The sequence below is a fragment of the Pangasianodon hypophthalmus genome, chromosome 26, assembly GCF_027358585.1.
Source record: "Pangasianodon hypophthalmus isolate fPanHyp1 chromosome 26, fPanHyp1.pri, whole genome shotgun sequence".
Classification (NCBI taxonomy): domain Eukaryota; kingdom Metazoa; phylum Chordata; class Actinopteri; order Siluriformes; family Pangasiidae; genus Pangasianodon; species Pangasianodon hypophthalmus.
In genome coordinates, this window is record NC_069735.1 from 12,099,123 (window position 1) to 12,121,628 (window position 22,506).

Genomic DNA, 22,506 nt, shown 5'->3' on the forward strand with positions numbered 1-22,506 from the left:
TATACTTATATATGCTTTTAAATTATATAGCATGTAAGTAGTAGTAGTAGAATAGATAAAGAATTACTTTATTGACCGCTTCATGGTTTTTATGTTATATTTTAAATGATATATTGTTTTTAACATTCTTCATTTTTCATTCCTTAGCTTACATATTTCTTGATGTTTGGTTAAAGGTAGTCTTCCGTTTATACTAAAGGCAATGAAGCTGTTTCTTGTAGTCAGTTTCAAAATGTGGAAAACCAGCCACATTTTTGTTTATTCTATTTGGAAAAACTATGAAATCAAAGCCACCTTGGTTTATTACTATTTGTAATTTTACTATTGTATTTGTAGTATCCACTGCATCATATTGCATGCATCATGCTGCTTACCACTAGCTGTATACTGTTTATCTCAACTAACTGCACCGTAATTCTTATTTATTCCATTTAGCTTAATTGCCATTTGCACTACTGGTATGCATCATATTGTTTACCTTTACCTGTACACTGTTACCTCATTTTAACTTATTTGCTATTTACACTACTGGTAGGATGCTAACTGCATTTCTTTGTCTCTGTACCCGTACTCTGACAATGACAATAAAGTTGAACCAACCTAACCTAACCTCATTAGAAGAAGTTTCTGAATGTAGATCCAATATAGTACACTACTTTTGTTGTGTAGCTTTGTAGAACTTGTGACTCAGCTAACTGCAATTTTTTAGTACAATGATTGACATAAAGCAGTCTGCACTTTATTAACTAAATTTTTGGCTATTGATTGATGGCTTATACAATACATGGGTGCATCCCTAAAATACAGGCTGACCATCTGTTATTATGTCATAAAATCTAGGAGCCAATCACATTCCACTATGCAAATAATAAACAAACTTGAGTGTAGCTTAGATAGCTACATTTTTGTAGCTTCGTTTGTAGCTTAGATAGCTACATTTTTGTAAAATAACTCATGGTTTAGTTAACTACATTTTTAAAGTACCTTGCCCAACACTGCTGGGAAACTCCAAGAGCCTCAAGAGGTTCAAGGACCGTGTTACTTCCATGTTCACAACCCCAAAGTGGCAGACTACAACCCCTATGATCCTCAGTCCATGACCTCATCACATGACCTCCTGTCAAGCTCCTATGCCTGCTCACAGTCTCCTGATTGCTTATGACACTAGCCTGTTTGCAATCACACTACTGGCTTTAAACACTCGGTGTCATTTTGTGAAGTTATATGCCCGTCTTGAGTAGTGTCATATCCTGCTTCACGTTTACTGTTTGAGTCTTGGCTTATAACTGTTTACATATCGAGTATTACCTAGCTTGCTCTTGCATCAATCTGTCTGCTGCATGACAGCTTTCAAACAGCTAAGAATCTCCTACTTTCAGGCTTGCAAAAGTTCTGAAAGTCGTTCTCATAAGCACTTTTGACGAGTAATAAACCGATAATACATGTTACTTAAACATTAATTTACATTATTATATGCAAATGAACTTTGTCCTTAGAAAAGGGGGTTCCTTGGGGATATTTTTTGGATGGTTAAGGGTTCTAGCTATTCACTGTTATGGGGTTCCTAAGGGTAAGACATTTAAGATTTACTCCTTTGGCAGACCCTTTTATCCAAAGCAACTCTGCAAGTGAATCCAATCCATGAAACTGATGCAGTAATGCAGAACTCCACCACAAATCAGAAATTGCAGGTTAGTTGTAGATGAACCCAAAGCCCCAAACAAGCAGAGTGTTACTTACCTACAAACACTTTATCCTCTGAAACAGCAAGTTTCTATATGCAGAGCTGAGCATTTCAGCTGTGCGTCTTTATGGCCGAGTGCCAGACAGGTCTAATAACACTCCAAGGTCGTTACAGCACATCAAAGCTACTTTGTGTTTCTAATGCGGCCCGTGTCACTCGGCCTGAATAAATGTCAGCTTGATCGTTTGCTGAGAGTCAGCATGTTCTCTCCACCTCTGGCCTCCACACTGTAAATTTCCATCACTTGTGCGCAGAGTCATCTCAAATCTGTTCTTATTATGACTTGGACCATAGCATCTCTGTTAGAACGGCTGCAATACACCTGCTGCTGCTGAACCTTAAGGTTCTAGTAACAATTCTGAAATAGGTTAAGCACCAAACTATTACAGTTTTCACGTAAATGCTTTAAACAAAGCTCTCCTGCTCACTCTTTAATTATAAAACATGATAAAAAACATAATTATAAAACATTATAAAACATTTTTAATGAATAAAACCCTTTGAGCTACATTCACTAAAAAAATCATTTAAAACATGTAGCTAATACTGAATGTTGGCCAATACATCTATCTATCATTAAAACCTGACATACAAGTGGTAATATGAATAAATATATATTTATAATTGCACTATTTGTTGTCACCCAGACGGTTTGTTTTTAAGTCTGGTTCTTCTCAAGGTTTCTTCCTCATATCGTCTCAGGGAGTTTTTCCTTGCCACCCTCACCTCTGGCTTGCTCATTAGGGATGCATTTATATGTTTAAAATTTATATCCTGAATTTATATATTTCTGTAAAGCTGCTTTGTGACAATGGCCATTGTTAAATGCGTTATATAAATAAAATTGAATTGAATTGAATTAATATGTCATAAAATATAGAAGCCAATCGGATTTCAGTATGCAAATTAAGACAAGGCTGCATGGGTTTACCAAGAGGAGGGCAGCGACGAGTGAGTATTTTCAAATATCCAAATATTCAGGAGAGCCCTTTAAAAACATTTTTTGACTATTATTTTGTAGTAATGAAATTAGCTGTGTGCTAAGCGTTCTCCAATTTAAGAACCAAGACTGCAATTTGTTTTTTTGTCCAACACAAATGAAACACATAAACAAAACGCTAGTGAGTTGTTATTTAAAAAAATCCATGAAAATGAACTACAATGCAAATTTTCTTGGAAAATTTGGCATTTTAAAACTCAATGACAACTATGCATTTTTTTTGCATATTCAAAGAATTATGGATTTCGTGATGAGTGAAAAAATGTAAAGAAGGTAGTGTTTCTGTACCTTTATACTGTCATAAACATGCCTTAACATAATTTTTTATTCAATATATTTTCTATATTTCTATATTTATTTATTCCTTTATAGTTTTCGAAAAGTTTTCAGTGACTTGAAAAAGCTTTTGCAGCACACTTTATGCCTGCATCAGTCGTAAAGTTTTGGATGCTTGATAATTACAGCAGTGCTGATCTGAGACCTGCAGTTAAAGCAGCAGACGAGGCGGACACACACCGCAGCGCGCATGAGTTGTTTTTGATCAGGCCGAAGCCTTGATCTTGACTTCAGTCACTTCAAAGGGCCTGCTAATGTATGAGGCCTTATGGTATGAAGCAGGTTAACCAGGGGCAACAGTTATTACGGGTCTGTAGCGAGAAGGAATCTGTCGTAGTATTGTACTTCTCTCTGATGTTTAGCAAATGTAACTAATTATACAGCATGCCAATATTTAATATGGACTCATACCTGTGCATGAGCATGGTGCGTAGAGTGACTGATTTCTGTTTTGCAAAATCTTGATAATGCCTAAACGTTATTAAACCAATAATATAATCACAAAGCTCACAAGAATGTCTTTATAACAAACATGGCGTAATGGATCTATCAAAGCACCATGATAATAAGTCATGGGATGACAGTGATCTCAATAACATGCCTGCTGTTCCGTAGCTGCATGCTTTCAAAGCTGTTGAGTGCTTTTTTTACAGCCCAGAGATTGCACAGCACATTTATCAACATGGCTGTAAAAAACTTCCAACATCATACTTTTCAAAATGCTGCACAGCACACAGGCTCTCTTCATTGAGGGTCCTTTGTGTGTGTGTGTGTGTGTGTGTAGCTGTAATAACTGACTTTGTGCAGGCTAATAAAAAGTGTTGTTGGGGGAAGGTGACTTTCTGTTCAAAAACACAGCTGCTTTATTTCCATAACCCTGTCTGCCCATATGGCCCGGCCACTCACCCAAACCATGTGCATAAATAACGCTGTTTTACCGTATGTTTAGGACAGAATAGACCTAGCAACAAGTTGTGCTTCACTGTTATGCTAATCATAAAATGGGAAGGCACAAATGTGACTAATGCACGGACTACTGTACAACCATATGGCGATGCTAATTTGTGGGAAATGCTTTAAACCCAGATTCTAGGTTCTGTAGTTTTGAGATCGTCTTAGCAAAGTTGTTTTTAGTAAAGTCTTTCATAAATGTTTCTAAAATAAATTCAAAAATGTATACTAGCGTTTGCTATTTATTTAGTAAAAATATTACAAACACAGCGTTACTCATTATCCGTATGCACTATACATTCAGAGTTTTTCTTACAAATACTTAGTGGTTCTTAAAGGCCCTATTTACGAACGATGGCTACTTTGTTCCCATTATTTGGATAAATGCCTGATTGCAGTAATGTTTTACTAGTGATATCAGACACTGACAACTGAGAACAAATGAAGGTGGAGAAACTAGTCATGAATTTAGGATGCTATATTACAGCCCAAGCCTCAATCAGCAGGTCTACACATAATCAGATATAAAGCTACCTCTTAATATGATTGTATACACTATAAATATACACTCACTTTATTAGGAACACCTGCTCATTCATGCACCTGCAATTCATATGTGAATTCATCAAGTAGCAGCAGCGCAATGCATAAAGTCATGCAGATACAGGTCAAGAGCTACAGTTCACATCAAGTATCAGATTGAGGAAAAAATGTCATCTAAGTGACCGTGACAGCGGCATGGGTGTTAATGCAAGATGGTCAGGTTTGTGTACTTCAAAAAACGCTGAGAATCCTGGGATTTTCACACACAACAAACTCTAGTGTTTGTCTCTAGTTGTGTGGAAAAAAAACACATCCAGTGAGCGCAGTCCTGTGGGTGAAATGCCTTGTTCATGAGAGAGGTGAGAGTAAAATGGCCAGACTTGTTCGAGACAGGAAGGCTATAGTCACTCAAATAACCACTCTTTACAATTGTGTTGAGCAGAAAAGCATCTCAGAACATGTTAAACCTTGCGGGAGTTGGACTACAACAGCAGAAGACCAAATCATTCCATTCCAATCAATCAAGAACAGGAATCTCAGGCTACAGTGGGTTGTGTGTTCTGAGATGTGCAGGCTTGCAGGTGTTCCTAATAAAATGGACGGTGAGTGTACATTACTACAGTTCTAGAAATGTGCAAACCGAGGAGTGTTTCATTAATTCAGCTTTCTGACAGGATTATCTGCAACACTGCTGCAGCCACAGGACTGCTTCCATATGCAGCTACGTATCCTCCTCTTTAAACACAGCTTCATGTCAGATTTAAGTTTTTGTCGAATAAGTCACTTTCAACACAGTTTTGTCGAAGCAGCACTTTTGACATACGGGATATTAGGCATGGCGCAGTATGTGAGCACTTTTAATTGCATTGAGACGTTCTGTGCTTAAAAATATTCCACTTATCTCTTCTGTGTTGGACTGTTTGAGTGGTGATTATAAAGAGCACAGGCTATTTTTACAGGGGTGGGCTGTGGGTGACAGGAAATATTTAATGGAAGTCAGTTAATGAAACTCTGGACCGGATTTAACTGCACGTCTCACTTTCTCTCTCTCTGGTTCACTCTGGATTTTTTTCCCCCTTTTAGAGTAGATTTAGCTGTCCCTGTCTATTTCTTTGGCTGTGTCAGTTTCTCTGTCCATTTGTCCATCCGTATCTGACTTTATCAGCTCAAGTATCAGTCACTTACTCGTTCTTCATTCCACCGCACACCCACTTTATCGTCGTCTATTCTTGGACGTCCTTCACTTTAAAAACCATGTTAAAAATTCTCGGCGTAGCTTTTTGGCCGCAGTGCGTTTTAAGTACATATAATGCCATACAGGATCCATTTAAACGAGCAGGTGCTCAAAATCTCACCTTCTGCCCGCTATGCGATAAAGGCTGATTAGATTTACACTCCCCTCCCCCCACTTAGCTGACCAAAGCATCTTTATCCGATCTCTCCATCTTGGCAGGAGAGTGAAGCCTGCTGTCACATCCAAGGTGTTTCAAAGATGAAAAACAATCCATCTCTTGCTCCCTCATCCATCTCTCTTCCCCCTTCCCGCTCTCCTGGCTAAAAAAGCCAGGCATCTGGAGGAATGTGATTAGCGGAATGCCGGCATGGGCCGCTGGAGCACTCAGCAGGAGAAAACCTCATGCCGTGCCGCTGAACTACGGTGCCCCCACAGGGACAATCAGTGCTGAGTTAGCACCGGCCGCACCTCTATGAAATCTGATGTATCTTTTCATAGCATTTTTTTTTTTTTGTTCTAGCAGCACAAACTGGAAGCCTGTTTGATCATAAGCAGTCCTCTTCAAACCAAGGTCGTTTCCTCACTCTCTTTCTGTCTCTGCTCAGATTCCTCAGGGTAATGAACTTTCTTGTGCTAAAGTCCACTGCAGTCAGCATTAGAGTGAAAGACAGGCAGAGAGCGAGCAGACCGAGGAGGATGAGGGACAACGTCTTTGAGGCTAGTCGTCTTTGAGGAAGACGCCTTGATTTCTGATCTTGACACTTTCAGTTCTGCCCCCTGAAGATTCATTTGAAAGCAATGACAAAGAGGTCCTTCCTGCTCTGCAATAGCTGTTGAATGGTAAAAAGGTTCTCTTTTCAGCCCTAATTTTTAAGGGCTGGTGCTTTTCTAACTTAGAATGTAGTCCATGAGACCTGTGGGTAGAAATGAGTACCCTCTCAAACCAATGGGCAATGGCTTCACTGGTGTGTGGGGCATTTTTTTTTTACCTGATCAACTGATCCCTACTGCTGAACCGTGCTTTCTTGGGATTCACTCATGAGATCCGTACACTAGGTGGTGGTGTACACCTAAAACATGGACCAGTGATCCATCGATCCATTGGAATTGGACAGAACTGACAGTTTTGCTTTCCAGAATTGGGAATCCATTTCGCAAGCAAACCTTTTCATCAAGTTTAACTTGGGTAATGTTGGCAGGTGAATTTGCATCTACAACCAATAGCACATCAAGCAACCAAGAAAACTGCTTTGGCTGCACTGACCTTTGAACGACATCCTTTGTATTGCAGTGCAGAAGACAAACCCTGAATGTGGAAAATATTGTGCATAATAGATACTTAGATTTAGTACTCCTAAATTATTCAGGAAAATTAAATTGTATTTACAAATCTTGATAATAACCAGATACAAAGACATGGCCAAAATACCTACAGCAAAATTGGAAAATGTTCATTTCCAAGAATGTTGGAAAACACAAACAACAACAAACTAACAGAATATGTTAAAAGTCATTTCAACATTCAAGGTACAACTGCTAACCTCATCCCAATCCTAACGTTAACCTTTGTAACTTTTCCTACGACTTGAGTCTTGAGCCTAGAGCAATTTGAAACCAGGATGAAGTTGCAATTTTACATCCTACATTATTGTGTTCTGCAGGTTGTTCTGTTGGGGAAACCATTAAAGGTTCAATGTAGACCCCTACAGCAGGTTTTTTCCAATCAGAAAGCGTGCCCAGGACACTTCACTATCTAAAGAATGCTTGAAAAACCTTGTTTCCTAAGAGTGTACGAGTGTACAAGATGTATATGTGTGCTGCATTGGGTCAGACGTTTATGGTGCAGACGTGCAAATTATTTGTGATCAAAACAAATTACATGCTAATATTTTCTGTCGTTATTCGCTACAGCTCGTTACACCTCGGCTCTTCTAGCGCGCTGGGTCTAGGTATGATGAGCAGATCGTGGATATTGGTTACAAATGAAACAGCTTCTCAATTACCTGCTTCAGCTCGTCAGCCGGTCATGCCTGACGAGTGTCTGTTTATCACAGAGCTTTCATCTCACTCAGAGAGAGAGAGAGAGAGAGCGAGAGAGAGAGAGAGAGAAAGAGAGCGAGAAACAGACAGAGTAATGCTGGTTCTCATTAATCTAATGCACTGCGGCCCGGCTCATCATCGTTTACACCTTACTCCGACGTGACTTTTATTATCGCTCCTCTTTTAGCGCCGCCGCCGCTAAATGATATTGCTGTTCGAGCATCTCGCGCGCGGTCTCGGCCATTTCTCAACTCACACAAAGCAAACCTTAGGAGGTTCTTCTAACTCATAAACTAAGAAGTCCGTCCGGCCCACTGCCACTGCTAACACACACAGCAGCGTAGCTGATCTGGAGGTATCGTGGCGCGATGAGAAATTTGTGCTGACTACTCGCCCTTGCAAAAGTCCTCATTAAGCTAATGAAAGCCTTCAAATGCAGAAACCAAACAAGGGTTCTGGGAGGTTATTACAGAAAATTACACCTCCAGGAGAGCTGGGGAAAAGGAGGAGGAAGGAGGAGGAGGTGGAGGGGGGGAAAAAAGCTTGTTCATTAATTCACGCTTCGCAAATCGCTAACTAATTTAGCCCCGCTGCCTTCTCTTTCCCACCCTAATGGATTATTTTCATAGAAATGTGAGCGAGCACATTGATTTTCTTTGTTCTCGGAACACGCGTTCTGAGACCCCATGCATGAGCGCAGAGAAAACACACTGAATTTTAATTTACTTTAAAGCACATCAGGGGATCGTTCACAGGTCTGCTCTTCATACTGCTGCTGTGGTGCTCTTAAGACAATGCCAGAATAATCAGGAGAAGAATATAGATAAGTATGTGAGGCTCAAGTGCACAGTTGTGGCTCTCGATCAACTTCATGTATAAGTGAATGCAAAAGTTTACACCCCCTTAGTTTTTGAATGGGCAAAAAGAAATAACAGTATTTTACACTTTATCTACAAATAAATAAAATAGTGGTATGTTCAAAAATGAAATGTGGGTGTATCTTGCAATACAGTAAGAATCCAAACATCTACAGAGAACTTTTTTTTTGAAGAGAAACAGAAGCAAGAAGTCACAGTTTTGCCATAATTAGTTTCCAGACCTGACTTGAAAAGCATATGTCATTTGAAAGTGTAATAATAGATAAGTCAGAACAAACTGTTTTGAGTTAATATCACATTTTTGAATTAATATCAAGATTTTTTTTACTATGAATTTCTTAACATCCGTGAAACCCAACACGCAAACACCTAAATGTTTTTTTGGCTATAAATTACATTTCTTTGTCAGTTTGTCCTAAGGGTGTGCAAACTTTTGCACTCTACCATGCGATTCTTAGAGTAGGACACTGTAATAAGTTTGAATGTGTTATTAATAATATTACGTCGTATTCTGTAGTGCAGAAGGTTTTGGCAGAATTTACATCTCATTGTTGAGTTAAAGTTTATCAATGTCTAGTTACTGTAATACCCAGAATGCACTGCACAAATACGCAAATACATTATATAACCACTGTAGAATTTTTCAGCTTCTTAGCCGCAGCTTTCTGTACCATTCATCTTACTAGCTACTGATGCCAATAGAGACGACTTTGTTACCATGTTTATAATAGACAAATGTTTTCTTTTTTTTTCTTTTTTTTTCATTTATTTTTGGCAAGAATGTCCATTATCCAGTTTAATTCCTAATTTCGTTTAACTTTCTCATGGTCATGAGCATGGTCATATTACTTCAGCAAAATGTCATGAAGTAATATAAAATGCCTCACCCTTTTCTGCATGCGTCCTCCTTGAGTCGTGGCCAGCGTCTTGGGTTGCCAGATCCCCCTCTTTTGGTCCTGGGGGTGCGTTCGGAGACAGGCCTAACAGAGCGTGACCCAAGGAAAGGCCATTCTGATGCACAGCTGCAGGTAAAATGGTGAAAGCAGTCAGGAAGTGTGAGGATGTTCTGGGGGAATTAAATCCACCATATTAACATTCTCTACTGGTGTTTATGATAAAGCCATCAAAGAAAAAGTTAGCTCTAGTTGTAATGTATCACTTGATCTATCTACTATGGAAAACAAAATCGTGACCTTCCCAAGCGTAAGTTAACATCATATTTGAACATCACTTTAAATTTCCCTCAAACTTTGACCATAAATTCGTCATCTTGACCCGAATAAAGCTCAAAATCAAATCTTACTGTGGACAACCGCTAAACTAATAACGAAACCGGACACCTGGGTAGGATGTCTTATAAGTGCTTTAAAGTTGTCCACTTGAAATCTGATAAAAAAAATAGGATTTAAAGCACAGCTAGACGCGCTGCACAATTTTGAGGTCATAATCTCGGATCAGTTACCCAAGATATAACTTTTATATTAGTGTATTAGTCGAGATGATAAAAGCAGAAAGCCTGACATGTGCTTGTGCAGTTTTATCTCCTAAAGTAAGATCCAGATTCAATGAAAGTTTTCCTTTCAGCAGATTATATGGTATCATCCTATACCTAATGCTAAAAGCCTGGCACACTTGCAATGCGGCAGTGTGCGCCTGAGTCGCCACATTATCATAAAAGCACATATCCCAAGTGCTGCGTGAGTGGACTAGTGTGCAGTGTAGCAGAAATGATGGTTAAAAATGTAGGACACACATAATAAAACCTCACACTTTTAATTAGGCTGTTTAGATAGGTAAAAAAGGACAAAGCTCTATAATTATGTAGGATTTTTTTTGGTGGTCCGTCATCTGGTGGCATAATCTTAGTCTGTGCCTAAGTATGTCTTTCACACATGCTCTGTGTTACACAATGGCTGGAAAAGTTTGGAGTGTGAGAAAGGCTACAGAGTTGTCTGACGAGTGTGTGCAGACGTACGCGGCCGATCAGACGAGCTCTCGGTGTGAGCAGGAGAACTGGACACACTGCTGCTCTGCCTGGAGGATACGTGGCTCCCTGACCTGCGGCCGTCCTCCAGAGAGGGAGATGGGGATGGACTGTCTCGCACTCGCTCCTGAAACACACACATACGCACGTCAGTGTCATCAGTTTAAAAAGCTTTATTCACAGCTCCGGTATTTGGGCTCTAATCATCCTGACACACTTCTACTGCTGTGGCTATTCTCGCCTTCTGGATCTGCCTGATTCATCCTGATCCTCTGCTTCAGCTTGGAGCTTCTGCATTTCTCATTAATCCCTAATCATTTACTCCTCCAAAAAAAAACACTTTCTTTATTTATTTAACCCTTACATAAGCAATAAGCAATCAGACGTGTAACAACTGATCCTGAGATGATGTCCTAACCTTAATGACGGAGGTGGCCACGCGGCTCGAGTCGTTCTGCACCTGAGCAGTGGCGGCCATGCTGGCGATGGTGCTCAGGTGGTTCATCTGATTCATCGCCATGGTAACTGAGGCTGGGGGCAGGCTTACAGGAATCAGAGGGTGTGACATCATCATGAACGGCAGCTCCAAACCTGCTGAGCACATAAACACCACCAACATTCAATATACATTTATTTATAGGTACCACTTTGCTGCACCCTACTGTATCCCAGTCCTCAATGGAAAGTGACCAGATAGAGTTGAGTGCAAAAGTTTACCCACCCCTTGGTTTTTGAATGGTGAAATAAAAATCTATCATGCAACAACAATCCTAAAGCAAAGTCCACAGAAAAATAGTTTCAGAAGAGCTCTCTTAATCTTCAGATCTGATATGAAGAAGGCAGTATATGACCTGTACACTTACTCTGTGCACCTGCATGGTTTGTGTGTACCTGATAAAAGGGCCATTGAAAGTAGCTATAAATTGGATGTCAGTGATATGATGGATATCATATCCTATATATATGTAGTGCAAATTAAAAACAGCGATTTGTATAAAAACATAACCATAACGGCCCTTTAATCCCAACATGCGATTACACCTCATAAAAAAAAGAGAAAACATTTCCGGTAAACACAACTTAATTATGAAATCTATTTATGCTGAAGGATGTGGTGTTAGGTCTCAGCATGGCGGCGAGTGTTTTCTGTTCCATGCTGCACACCAATTAGCTCCTTCTCGAACTGCTGCAGATGTCTTCATCCATAACCACCCGGTGATAAATTAGAGCAGATGCTATTTGGAGCGCAACACGCCGCGTGACAACAGCAGGGAAAAAGTTGATTTTCTCTGATCGTCTCTGATTGCTGGTTGCTTGCTTGTTTAGTTTGCTAATCTAATACTCAGTGTGCCTTTGCTTGTTCACTTATACAGTATATGTGTGTGGGGAAGCACAAGCATGGAAGAATACGATCCTCTTTGTCTTGGACAGGTCAGTGCTTGAGATTAGATTCGGTCACTCGACTGTGGCTGCTGGCCATCTCTTTCAAAGTGTGGGATGAAAAAGGAAGCACATTTTAGCTCATTTCCTTCAGAAGACTTGTCTGTTTTTCCATCAGAAGTTGCACTGATCTCTGTAACGGATTCTGGAGTCTACGGTCACAGCGAGACGGGAGACAAAATAATACACACACACACACACACACACACAGATACACCCGCACCCATATTCACGGCCACCTGGCAATCTGTTTTTCTGCTTTTGAACCGAAATACCAGCCAAAGCTCGGCAAAAGGTCAGAGGTGCCTCCTCATCGTCGGAGACTAAACTTGCGTGGGAGAAAACAAAAGGCAACATGCTTTCTCCCAAACTCCCCCCCTTCTGACATTTTTACTCAGAGACAGAGGAAAGCAAATGAAGAAAAAGACGGGGAGGGGGGCAGCTGATTTTCATGAGACAGATGACACGCAGATCAGTCATGCTGCTCAAGCAGACGAGAAAGCAAGATCAAAGAGGACAAAGTGTGTGTGCGCGGCCGCATGTTTGTCTTCAGGGGGCTGTTATTTGGATGGGCTGATCTCCGGCACATGCCAAAAGCACTTGCAAGCTGTTCCTTCATTTTGTTTTTTTGGCCCGTAACTAACTGCTGCCTCCACGTTAAAGGTTAAATTAATCCACAATGGACAAAAGAAATGTGCTCTTTAAACACTTGCTGGGCTTGTGAGGCTGTTTCAGGGGTGTGTCCAGGTTTTCAGACATGGGGGGGCAAGGGTGTGTTGGGGGGGTGGTGGTTTGGGAGGGGGTTGTGGCACTTTTCGGGATGGCCATCAACTTATATATACATGGCAAAAATATCTGATTTGTTCCTTGGTCACATGGCTTCACAGTTACTACTGCTTAAAATATTTGCTCAAAATCATTAAGTATGCATGAATAGCATAGAATTAAAAACGTCTGAGTTTGGGTTGGCTCATGTGAAGGATGGCCACACCCCCTAGCCTGTTTTTACTGATTTTTCTTCCTCAATATCCAAAGATGTAAAGCAATAAAAGCAGGAATGAACACATCCAAACTCAGCACCAAGTGGCTAGGGAACACTAAAACCCTCCCGTCTTCTAAAAAGTCACCTCTGGAACAAGGCCAAATGCACGCGCACACACACACACACACACACACACACACGAGTTCCCCCGACATCTCCAGGGGCCAAAGTCTCAGCCACAGCTGCAAAGTGAATGACAACACAGCCTTCTAATGTCTGAAGGCCCTGTTTTCTGTAACACATGGCACCCAATATTACTAGCCGAGGAGCTTTCAATCTCTATTTACCTAAAACAAAAGAGCCCCGAGAGTTTAGAAATCGGAGACACCCCCGCCTCGACCGCGACGGCTCCCATTGTGCAACCCAGCGCAGGAGCTATTATGGGAGCGTAAATGATTTCGACAGGAAGTTGCGATTTGTATAAATATTTAGCGTCGAATATGAGGGGAAAAAAGAGAGGGAGAAGCAAAACAAACTGAACGGCGAGGAGAGAAAACAAAGGAAGTCTAATGACAGAGCTGGGCTGGAGCCAGGCTGAGCACGGCTGGCTAAATCCAAACACAAAAGGGATCTTGGAGCTGATTTGGGCACAAACTGTCGCAATAACAGTGCGCGCAAAACAATGAGGCAACAAAAACACCTGGAGGGAAATCAAACAGGAGGAAATAAAGCACAATGAATAAAATTCGCTTGCTGCCAAGTTGAATTGTGAGGTCTGTGGATAGATTTTGCATTTGCACTTATTGAGCGTGCAGGCAGTTTTAAAGCCAAACATCTACCCCTGAATGCAAAAACAGGATTTCTACCTGCTTATTGGATGGATGATTCCATATTTACTACATTTTCTAGATTTATCCCTAGATTTTATCCATTAAAGAATTAATTTTCTCAGCATGTCTGTGAAAAACTAATCTGGGGGTGGGGTTATAAATGAGCTCACTTTATGATGTCACTAGACAAGCTCAATATGCAAATTATTAGAGGGAAATGTGGTACTCTGGAACTTTTAACCAAAGAAACTGTGTGTTGAGTGAGAAAGTTCAGAACGCAGCTACATTTGTTTGGGTTACTGCCAAGTGAATATTTAGGAATGTAACAATGAAAAATGAGACATGTTTCATGAATTATATGATGACAAGAGCCATGTGCTTTTGTTTTAGTTTCTATTTTAGTCTTGTTTCCACCCCATGTCTTGTCATTGGTTTCTTCCCCAAATATATTCACCTGTTTTGTGTTAGCTTTCGCATGTTCTAGTTTACGCTCTTTGTTGGTTTGTGTTCAGATATACCTGTCTGCATGCACCCTGTCTGTATCCCTGATATGTACTATAATAAAGAACACATCAATTTTACACACTTGTGTGTTTACCTGTAACAAATTCAAGCTAGTTTGCTAGCAGTTAACTAGCTGGCTAGCTGTTTGGTTTGGTTAAAGGATTTAGGCATTTTCAGTAAATATATATTAACGCATATTGATAAATTGTGGCAATTTCTAGAATGGTAATTTTCTAGAATGGTAATGGTGAAAACACTTGAAAAAAATTTTCTGCATGCTTTGATCTGATCTTTTTAAATTTCACAACAGAAGCTAAGCCTGGAAGTAAACATCTTCGTGTGCATTCACATGCCATTGTTCATTACGCTGGAGGATATCGTGAAGGCATAGCTGGTGCAGCAGATTGTACACGGCCACCAGTGACTTCTCATAAAAATACCACCACATGTCATTTTCCTCCTGCCAGTAAAGCAAAAAAAAAAAAAAAAAAAAAAACTCTTCCACATGAAAATCCAAAGCCTTCAGAGAGAAGACAACCTGGTGATTAGGGCATGTGTAAGCGGGTGATAAGATGTGATCGCAACTTAATGACTTCCATCCTGCATGAGGGAGAGGAAAACAGACAGACAGACAGACAGCAAACACAACGCGCCACAAAAGTTAAAGCGTCGAACAATACAAACACGGCAAGCGCACATTAGCTACCCTTCAGACACGCCGTCATCATCCTGACTCCCCACATGTCCATTCAACACAAGCAGCAGAGCAAATCCTCAAGGTTCGGTACTAATACCCCTTAAAAAGAAGCTAAAAACCTGTCCCAGCCTGACGAGCCTTAGAAAACACACACGGACTTCCCAGACAAAGGTGTGTCTGCCCGTAAGTGCCTGTTGGGAAGGTGTTTAGTCTGAGAGTTTAGTGAAGGGGGCTTTGTAGTGGTCGGACGCACACCAGAGCCATTTCCACGTCCCCCACAGTAAAGCGCAGGGATTTATGGAAAACCAGGAGCCCTGTGTTGTGTGTTTTTCCCCCTAAGCTGCAATTAATGATGCCTTGGTGTGTTTAATGTCGAGTTAGCCTTATGGAAATAATCACGGTACATGAAGCGACGGCTGAGGGGGAAACCATGGATAGAAGTGAAGAAAATAACAAAGGGGTTTGTTTAACTCTGGTAGATTGTGTTATTTTGGAGTTTTGGTTGTTGTGTTGGACATCAAAGCAGCCAGATGAGAGCTGAATTTCATGTGAATAAAATGATGGTATTGCGCAACTTATCTGATGTAACAATCTCAGAAAAAGAAGGTACCAACCTGTGCACCTTTCAGGGTAAAATTCTTATCATTCGTTGGCATCTTTTGTACTGTAAGTAACCTAGATTATCTTTAAAACTTACTGAAGTATCAGTGTGCTACCTATAAGGGTACATTTAAAATAGTTGAAGCTCAGGGAACAAATATTTATCTCTACACTACAAATGAAGGTCACATCTAGAACCCTAATGTATTCTTCAGTTTGTCCCTAGCACGAACTCTTCACTATAGAAAAGAACCAATAAGGAACCCTTCTTACTAAGAGTGTAACTTGTAGTACATAGACAGCCAACCTTTAGTCTTAGGCTAAATCTAGAACCCTCAAAGTGTTGCTGGTTTGTCTGAAGAAACACAAGGTTCTATGCAGAACCCTACAACTGAGGGTTGCAGAATCCATTTAGGAACCATTAGACCATTTGACCCTGTAGAGTCAAAGGCCCCTGTTTGCACGAGTATAATGCATCCCCAAAATAGGGCACAAAATCAATATCAAAAATCAAAATAGGGCCAAAATTTTAGGGGGGAATTTTTTCGTGATCATCGACATGGAAGGTAACACAGAAGCAAAAAGCTGCACAATTGTAAAAAGGTGTGTGTTACAATAAATAAATGAATAAGAGGTGTGGTTAGATGTGTTGCTCTGATATACAATCAAATCAGCTCTCATTTCTTTTTAAACACAGGGTGTGGACAAAAATAATTCCACTTCAATTGAGTAAAACCTCATATTGGCCTTGTACTGCAACAGCGTCTTAGGGCACAGTAATGCTAATGCCATTTTGGAACTCGGTGGGTTTAAAAATACCACTATATCAACTGATTTTGAATTTCCTACCCAGTCATTCTCTGTACAGTACTGTGCAAAAGTCTTAGGCACATGCAAAGAAATGCTGTAGAGCAAAGATGCCTTCAAAAATAATGAAATTAAATGTTTCTACATTAAAAAAAAATACTATAAAGAGCAGTAAACAGTAATAAATGAAACAAAGTCAATATTTGGTATGACGATCCTTCGCTTTAAAAAAAAAGTAGTCTCAGGTACAATTGGTGCAGTTTTATAAGGAAATGAGCTGTAAGTGTTACTGAGCATGTTGCAGAACCAGTCACAGTTCTTCTGCAGACTTTTTGATTGTCACACTTGCTTCTTATTTTTGCAGCAAAACCCAGGAGCCTTCATTATGTTTGTTTTTGTCTGAAAAGTGGTCTCTTATGTAATATGCTGCTTTCTTTACTGACATACAAACATTTTTCTGTAACATTTAATTTTGTGCTGGAAAACTAATGTTTGTAAATCTAAAATGTTTTTGTACTGAATCAATAATGTAGAAGTCTACATTAAATAAAAATCTATAAAAATCTATAACAAAGTTTGTACTAAAAAAATAGGGTGCCTAGGACTTTTGCACAGTACTGTACATCTGTGCAAAAATAGCAACTAATCAAAAACAGGGGAAAATGGCTTTTGACAAACAAAATAATCAATGAACCAAAGTAATACCACCAAAGTTACATTTGCAACATGAGAATAAAACCCAAAGTGGAGATCAGGTGAGTGATGGTCTACCAAAATGTTTGTGTACTGTGATGAGGAAATCTAAAATAGTTTTACCATTAACATTAGCAAGTGGGTTACAAAATCCCACCTCAGGCTGTTTTTTTTTTTTTTTTAAATCAGTATAGTTTACTATAATCTACTTTTTTAGAGGAAACACATTCAGTGAAAATCAGAGAAAACTGCATTTCCTAACAAATCAGGAAGTTTAAATAAATAACGTTCAATATATGCACCACTACTGCAGTGTTATATAGCATTTAAAGAAATACTCCAGCATTTTTAACCTTTTCACTATCCAACACAGGTGTAGCATAGGTGTGATCACCACAGACAAAAATTTCAACACATTTTCCTGTACTGACAAAAACTGTGAAAACCTGTTTGGTGAAATTTAATTATAACAGAAGTCTAAGGGCAGTTGTTAAGCTATAACACAGGTTATATACAGATTATACAGGTGAGGCAGGTGAGAGCAGAACAAATATGGACGGGACAAGAGTGTAAAGAGCTAGCTAGGGGCGGAGCCATGACCAAATAGGGAAGTGACACTCGGGTATTCCTTTAATGTTGTTGTCTTCGAAATTCAGTCTGTTGTCTTTGGTTGCACAATTTTGATATCTTTCCATCCATAGTCAGAATGCATAAAACTTTTTTGATAAACAAGAAAATCTTTTAGATTTTTTTTAATCTGCACAAATATAGATTATAAATATTCCATGTTTAAAAAACATTTAGGTGGAAATAAAAATGTCCGTGTGATAAAGGGCTTCAGACACACACACACTCACTCTCCCTCTCTTTTGAAGCTGCCACACACAGTCATCGAGAGTCGGCGTAGCTGAGCAGCTGCTCCTGATTACTCATGTTTACAATGAGAATTGGGCATCTGCAGAGTGCAACCTTGCAGACACGTACACACACACACATATACTCACACATTAGCACAACTTACAGAAACTCTGTCTGTCCTCATCACAGTTGTGTGTACTTGTGTGTTTGCACTTTAACAAAAGTGCTTACTGACCGGGATATACATCACTAATACTCGGCTACTGGTACCTAAACGATACACTTTAGTGATGTATATAAGAGTCAGTAAGCACTTTTGTTCAAGTACCAATCAATAAATATACATTATACAGTGTGCTCCATTGGCTATAGTGTGTGTGAATTATTTGCTTTACACTGTCATGAAAAAATCTCATTTTTTTTGTCTTGCAATTCACAGAAACACTCACCAGTTTCCAGTTGATAGTGTATCTCTGTCCTTCCTGTTCTAATAGTTGCTTAGAAGTGTCTAAACACACAAATTTCCTCTTATACAGAGACACACTCTCCCACACACACATCATACTGCTGCTCTAATTATAACCAGCCATTCACACAGTGTATTAGTGTCTTTGCACATTGAGGCGCTCTCCTGGCGCGGACCTTTTCGTTAAAGGTCAGCGTGTTCATGTGCCTCAGATTCATCATGACAGCCTCAGACCTACTCAGGCAAATGCGGAGAAGATCAAGTCTATATTCAGATTATTAACACACCCATACAGTCGAGGTAAATACGTCTGCCTTCTGTGAAAAGGATGTTTCATGAAAATAAATGTATCCAATGTATTCATTTTTGATATACCGTCTAAGAGTTTTCTCAGTGGTTTCCTGCATAATTAAAGGTTCCTCACTTTCTAACAGGTTCTACTTGGAACCATAACTGAACCAGAAATCTTTTCACTCATATTAAAAAGGCTCATTATTTGGATTCATTCCTAGGTACTTGTATAGTTAAGAGTCCTAGCTGTTGAAAAGGTTTCCACACTCTGTTATAGGGTTCTGCATAGGATCCCATAAAATGACAAGCCAAGGAACCCTCTACAAAACTAGATTTTTTTTTGTTTAAAAAGAAGAACATCCTAGATTATACACTCTTGATTTGACCTTAAGAGAGTGTCACTCTCTCTAGATTGACACTCTAAAAGTTAAATCCAGCATGCTAAAGTATACAAAGGGGAAACCTTGTCAGTTCCATGCAGAACCTACAACAGAGCCACCTAAGGTCCAAAGATCCTTTGAAGAAGGTTTATTAATGAATTAATCAATTTGTTTTTTAAAAACAATTAATGACACAATTTATCAAAACACCTAAATTTGATCTGAAGTTTCTGAGAAGGTACACAATGATGCCATGATTATTAATAAATAATAAATTGTGCAGCTGTTATAAGAATTTCAGCCTATCTCTTATGACCTTGTTGTTTGAACCCAAACCCCTCAGCATGTAAATGTACTATGTTGTTAGTGCTCTGTCAGATCTGAGGTAAACTTCTCCAACTTCTTTTGCCCATAAAATATTACGATTTATCCATAAAGCTCAGTCCAGTTCAGAGGTTATCTACGTACATCCTACGCCTCCTGCTCCTCTGAGAGCATCCTCATCACAAGCACTCCACTTTTCTGCTGATTCTCAGCTGGTCGTACAGGATTTAATAGAGAAAGAGAAGAAGTGGGGTTTGGGGAGCACCCAGGCTGTTCAACTTCATTAAGCGTTCATCTATTATCAGCTGATTTTCCCCATTATCCCAGCGTCCTGTAGGAATCCTATTTCTCCCTCCATCAAATCCCATTATAAATTCTGAGGAACGTTACGCTTATCTGTCACCTGAAGCCCACGAAAGGGAACACACTAATAGCCGTCTGTGTGAAGGGCTGAGGCCCTGGAGACATCACACCTCAATCCAGATCAACTCAACTCCTTACCTTCTCTTCTCTTTTCTTTGCTTCTCACCACTTTACTTTCTTTTCTTTTCATCTTTTATATATTATTCACTTCTTCTCGTTCCTTCTTTTCCTATAAACCCCACCTAGATCATCTACCCACCTACATGCGTACTATTCAGCTACACTTCATGGGCTCTCTAGATGGTTAACGGTTTTAGCTTTAGTTGAAGCAGTTCTAGTTGGAACTTTTCCTAAAAGAGAAACCCTCTGTTGTAGGGTACTACATAGAATGTTTCAGGGCTTCCCTCAAAGAGACCAACCAAATAACTTTGATTTTTTTTTCCCCCAGTACTTTCAAGTCCAGAACAAGGTACAGTTAATAGCTAGCCACTGATAGTGAGTACTTGTATTTTAGCAGTTAAGTTCTCTGGCAGTGATTTAAGGGTTGTGAGTTCTCTGGAATCTAAACTAAGGACCATATTCAGAGTTGAGTTAAGTGTGTGTAGTGAGGATTTAATACAGAAATTGTGCATTTCGGTATTCAGATCTCAAATCTACCTGCAATCTTAAGCGCTATGTGAGAGTTGCACACATTTCGTTCTTCAATCCGCTTTTTCTATCCTTGATTGTTTTTTTGAAGGCAAGTGCTTGGTTTTAAAGGCGGTGGTCTACATGTTATTGAAGAAAATAATCTTGAGAAAATGGATGCAGAACGAAATAGTTTTAGCCTCAATAACTGAAGCCTATTCTGGACTTTAAAGGGTGTGTACTCAGTGCAGTCATTTCTAGGATCAGACCAAAGTCTTGAAAAACAAGATACGTCACAAGTCCATTTGGATGACCATTACTGAGGGGATCATTGGAAGGACACTTTGCTCCTGAGACTCTTTGTGGTATTATTAGTCTATACATTTGAAAAATGGTCGTTCTACGTCCCTATCCTCATGTATAGTCCAAAAGCACAAGGTTGTGGGTACAGGTGACAATCACTTTTCTTCACAGTGTGGTTGGGCTTACTCTTTGTGACAGGTTGAGAAGCTCAGCAATTCAGGAAAGCACCTCCATTCCTTTGAATCGAGGGGAATCTGCTCAGGTGGTTTGGGGACCTCTTAAGGATGCCCCCTGCTTGGTTTGTAGAACTCATCCAGGCATGTCCCACTTAATGGAGACCCCAGGGTAGATCCAGGAACCGCTACAGGGACTATATCCCATAAGTGGCTTGGGAACATTTGGGGATCTCCCTGGAGCAGCTGGAATTTGTTAATGGAGAAGTTAGTCAGGTAAGTCAGGTAAGTCAGTTGGTAAGTCAGATCTTCTCAGCTTGTTGCCACTGCAACCATCGCCAATAGGATGATAGATGGGCAAATAAATGAACCTTTGCACTTGTTTACGTGAATGTCAGTAGTCTTTGTCTTTAAGAAATGATGCTGAAGTCCATTCCAAATAGCTATTACTCTTTAATCCCTACAGAGGGGGGGGCACTTCCCCTAGGGTAGCGAATAGGCAGGAGCACTTCAGAATGGACTGTACTGAATATCTCAGGATTAAGACCACCAAAGAGTCAGTGTTGGGAGCAAGGCTTAAACCCTGACAGATGATAGATGGCTTTTTCACTTGCAGGTCACTTTAGATAAAAGCATCTGCCAAGAAATAAACACTAAGTGTTAGGTTTATCACTGTTTTCCTTCAGTATATCAGTCCAATTTGGTGCAGTTATCAATGTTGAAACCCAGCTGTCTGTTTAGCATCTTTAACAATCGCATAAGAAGGACACTTCCTTGCTACATTCCTCTGTGACAGGACAGCTTGAAAGTGTCCAGAGCCTTCCACTTCCTGCTCAGAGGGCACAGCTGTTCAAGGGATCTCTATTTAACCAAGGATGAGCTCACATCCTGGCAATCATTGCTGCTAAAAACAGGGTACCAATCATATCTGGAGCACCGCCAGAGTTCCACTGTGAAGTCATTTATCGCAAGTACGGGATGTATCATAAAACAGTCCATCACTTGTTCTGTTACTTAATGCAGGTAAAAAATTAAGGGTGCATTTCTGCAATTAACAACTATTAACAATATCATTTTCTTCCGGGTTATCCAGTGTCCTCCCAACTCCCAAAAACATGCCAGTTGACTACACCACATTAAGAGTGTGTGCATGGAGCCTCATCCAGGGTGTATTCCCGCCTTGGCTGTGCATTTTTTTAAGATTGTTACAGTTATTAGCAATGCCTGCACAGACACTTGTCTCACAACCTTTCAAGATTCAAAATGAAAATTTTACAGAGGTATGCTAACTGCTGATTAACAGTTATTTGTATTCCTAGTTAGCAATAAGTGCTTAATCTAGCAGGTTTAAATCTAGCTAGTTAACGTAGCAGGACCTGACAGACTGCTTATCTGACTTGCTAGCTAGCATTATCGTTAGTCGCATCAGTTTCATTTAGGTGATTAAATTTGTCAGCT

The 22,506-nt window shown here is 39.9% G+C and overlaps 1 protein-coding gene across 2 annotated transcripts in view; it reads right to left on the reverse strand.

Annotated features, from left to right (window-relative positions):
* Nucleotides 1–22,506, reverse strand: part of dachc (dachshund c) — a 64,226-nt gene that overhangs the window by 7,828 nt on the left and 33,892 nt on the right. Inside the window, exons 4-6 of one of the 2 annotated variants that reach the window (XM_026931986.3) lie at nucleotides 11,129–11,301; nucleotides 10,702–10,837; nucleotides 9,614–9,748 (exon numbers count right to left, since the gene is read on the reverse strand). In XM_026931986.3, the coding sequence (XP_026787787.1) occupies nucleotides 9,614–9,748; nucleotides 10,702–10,837; nucleotides 11,129–11,301 (444 nt within the window). Of the gene's footprint in view, nucleotides 1–9,613; nucleotides 9,749–10,701; nucleotides 10,838–11,128; nucleotides 11,305–22,506 lie in introns of both variants that reach the window. The other variant, XM_026931985.3, reaches the window with a different exon arrangement.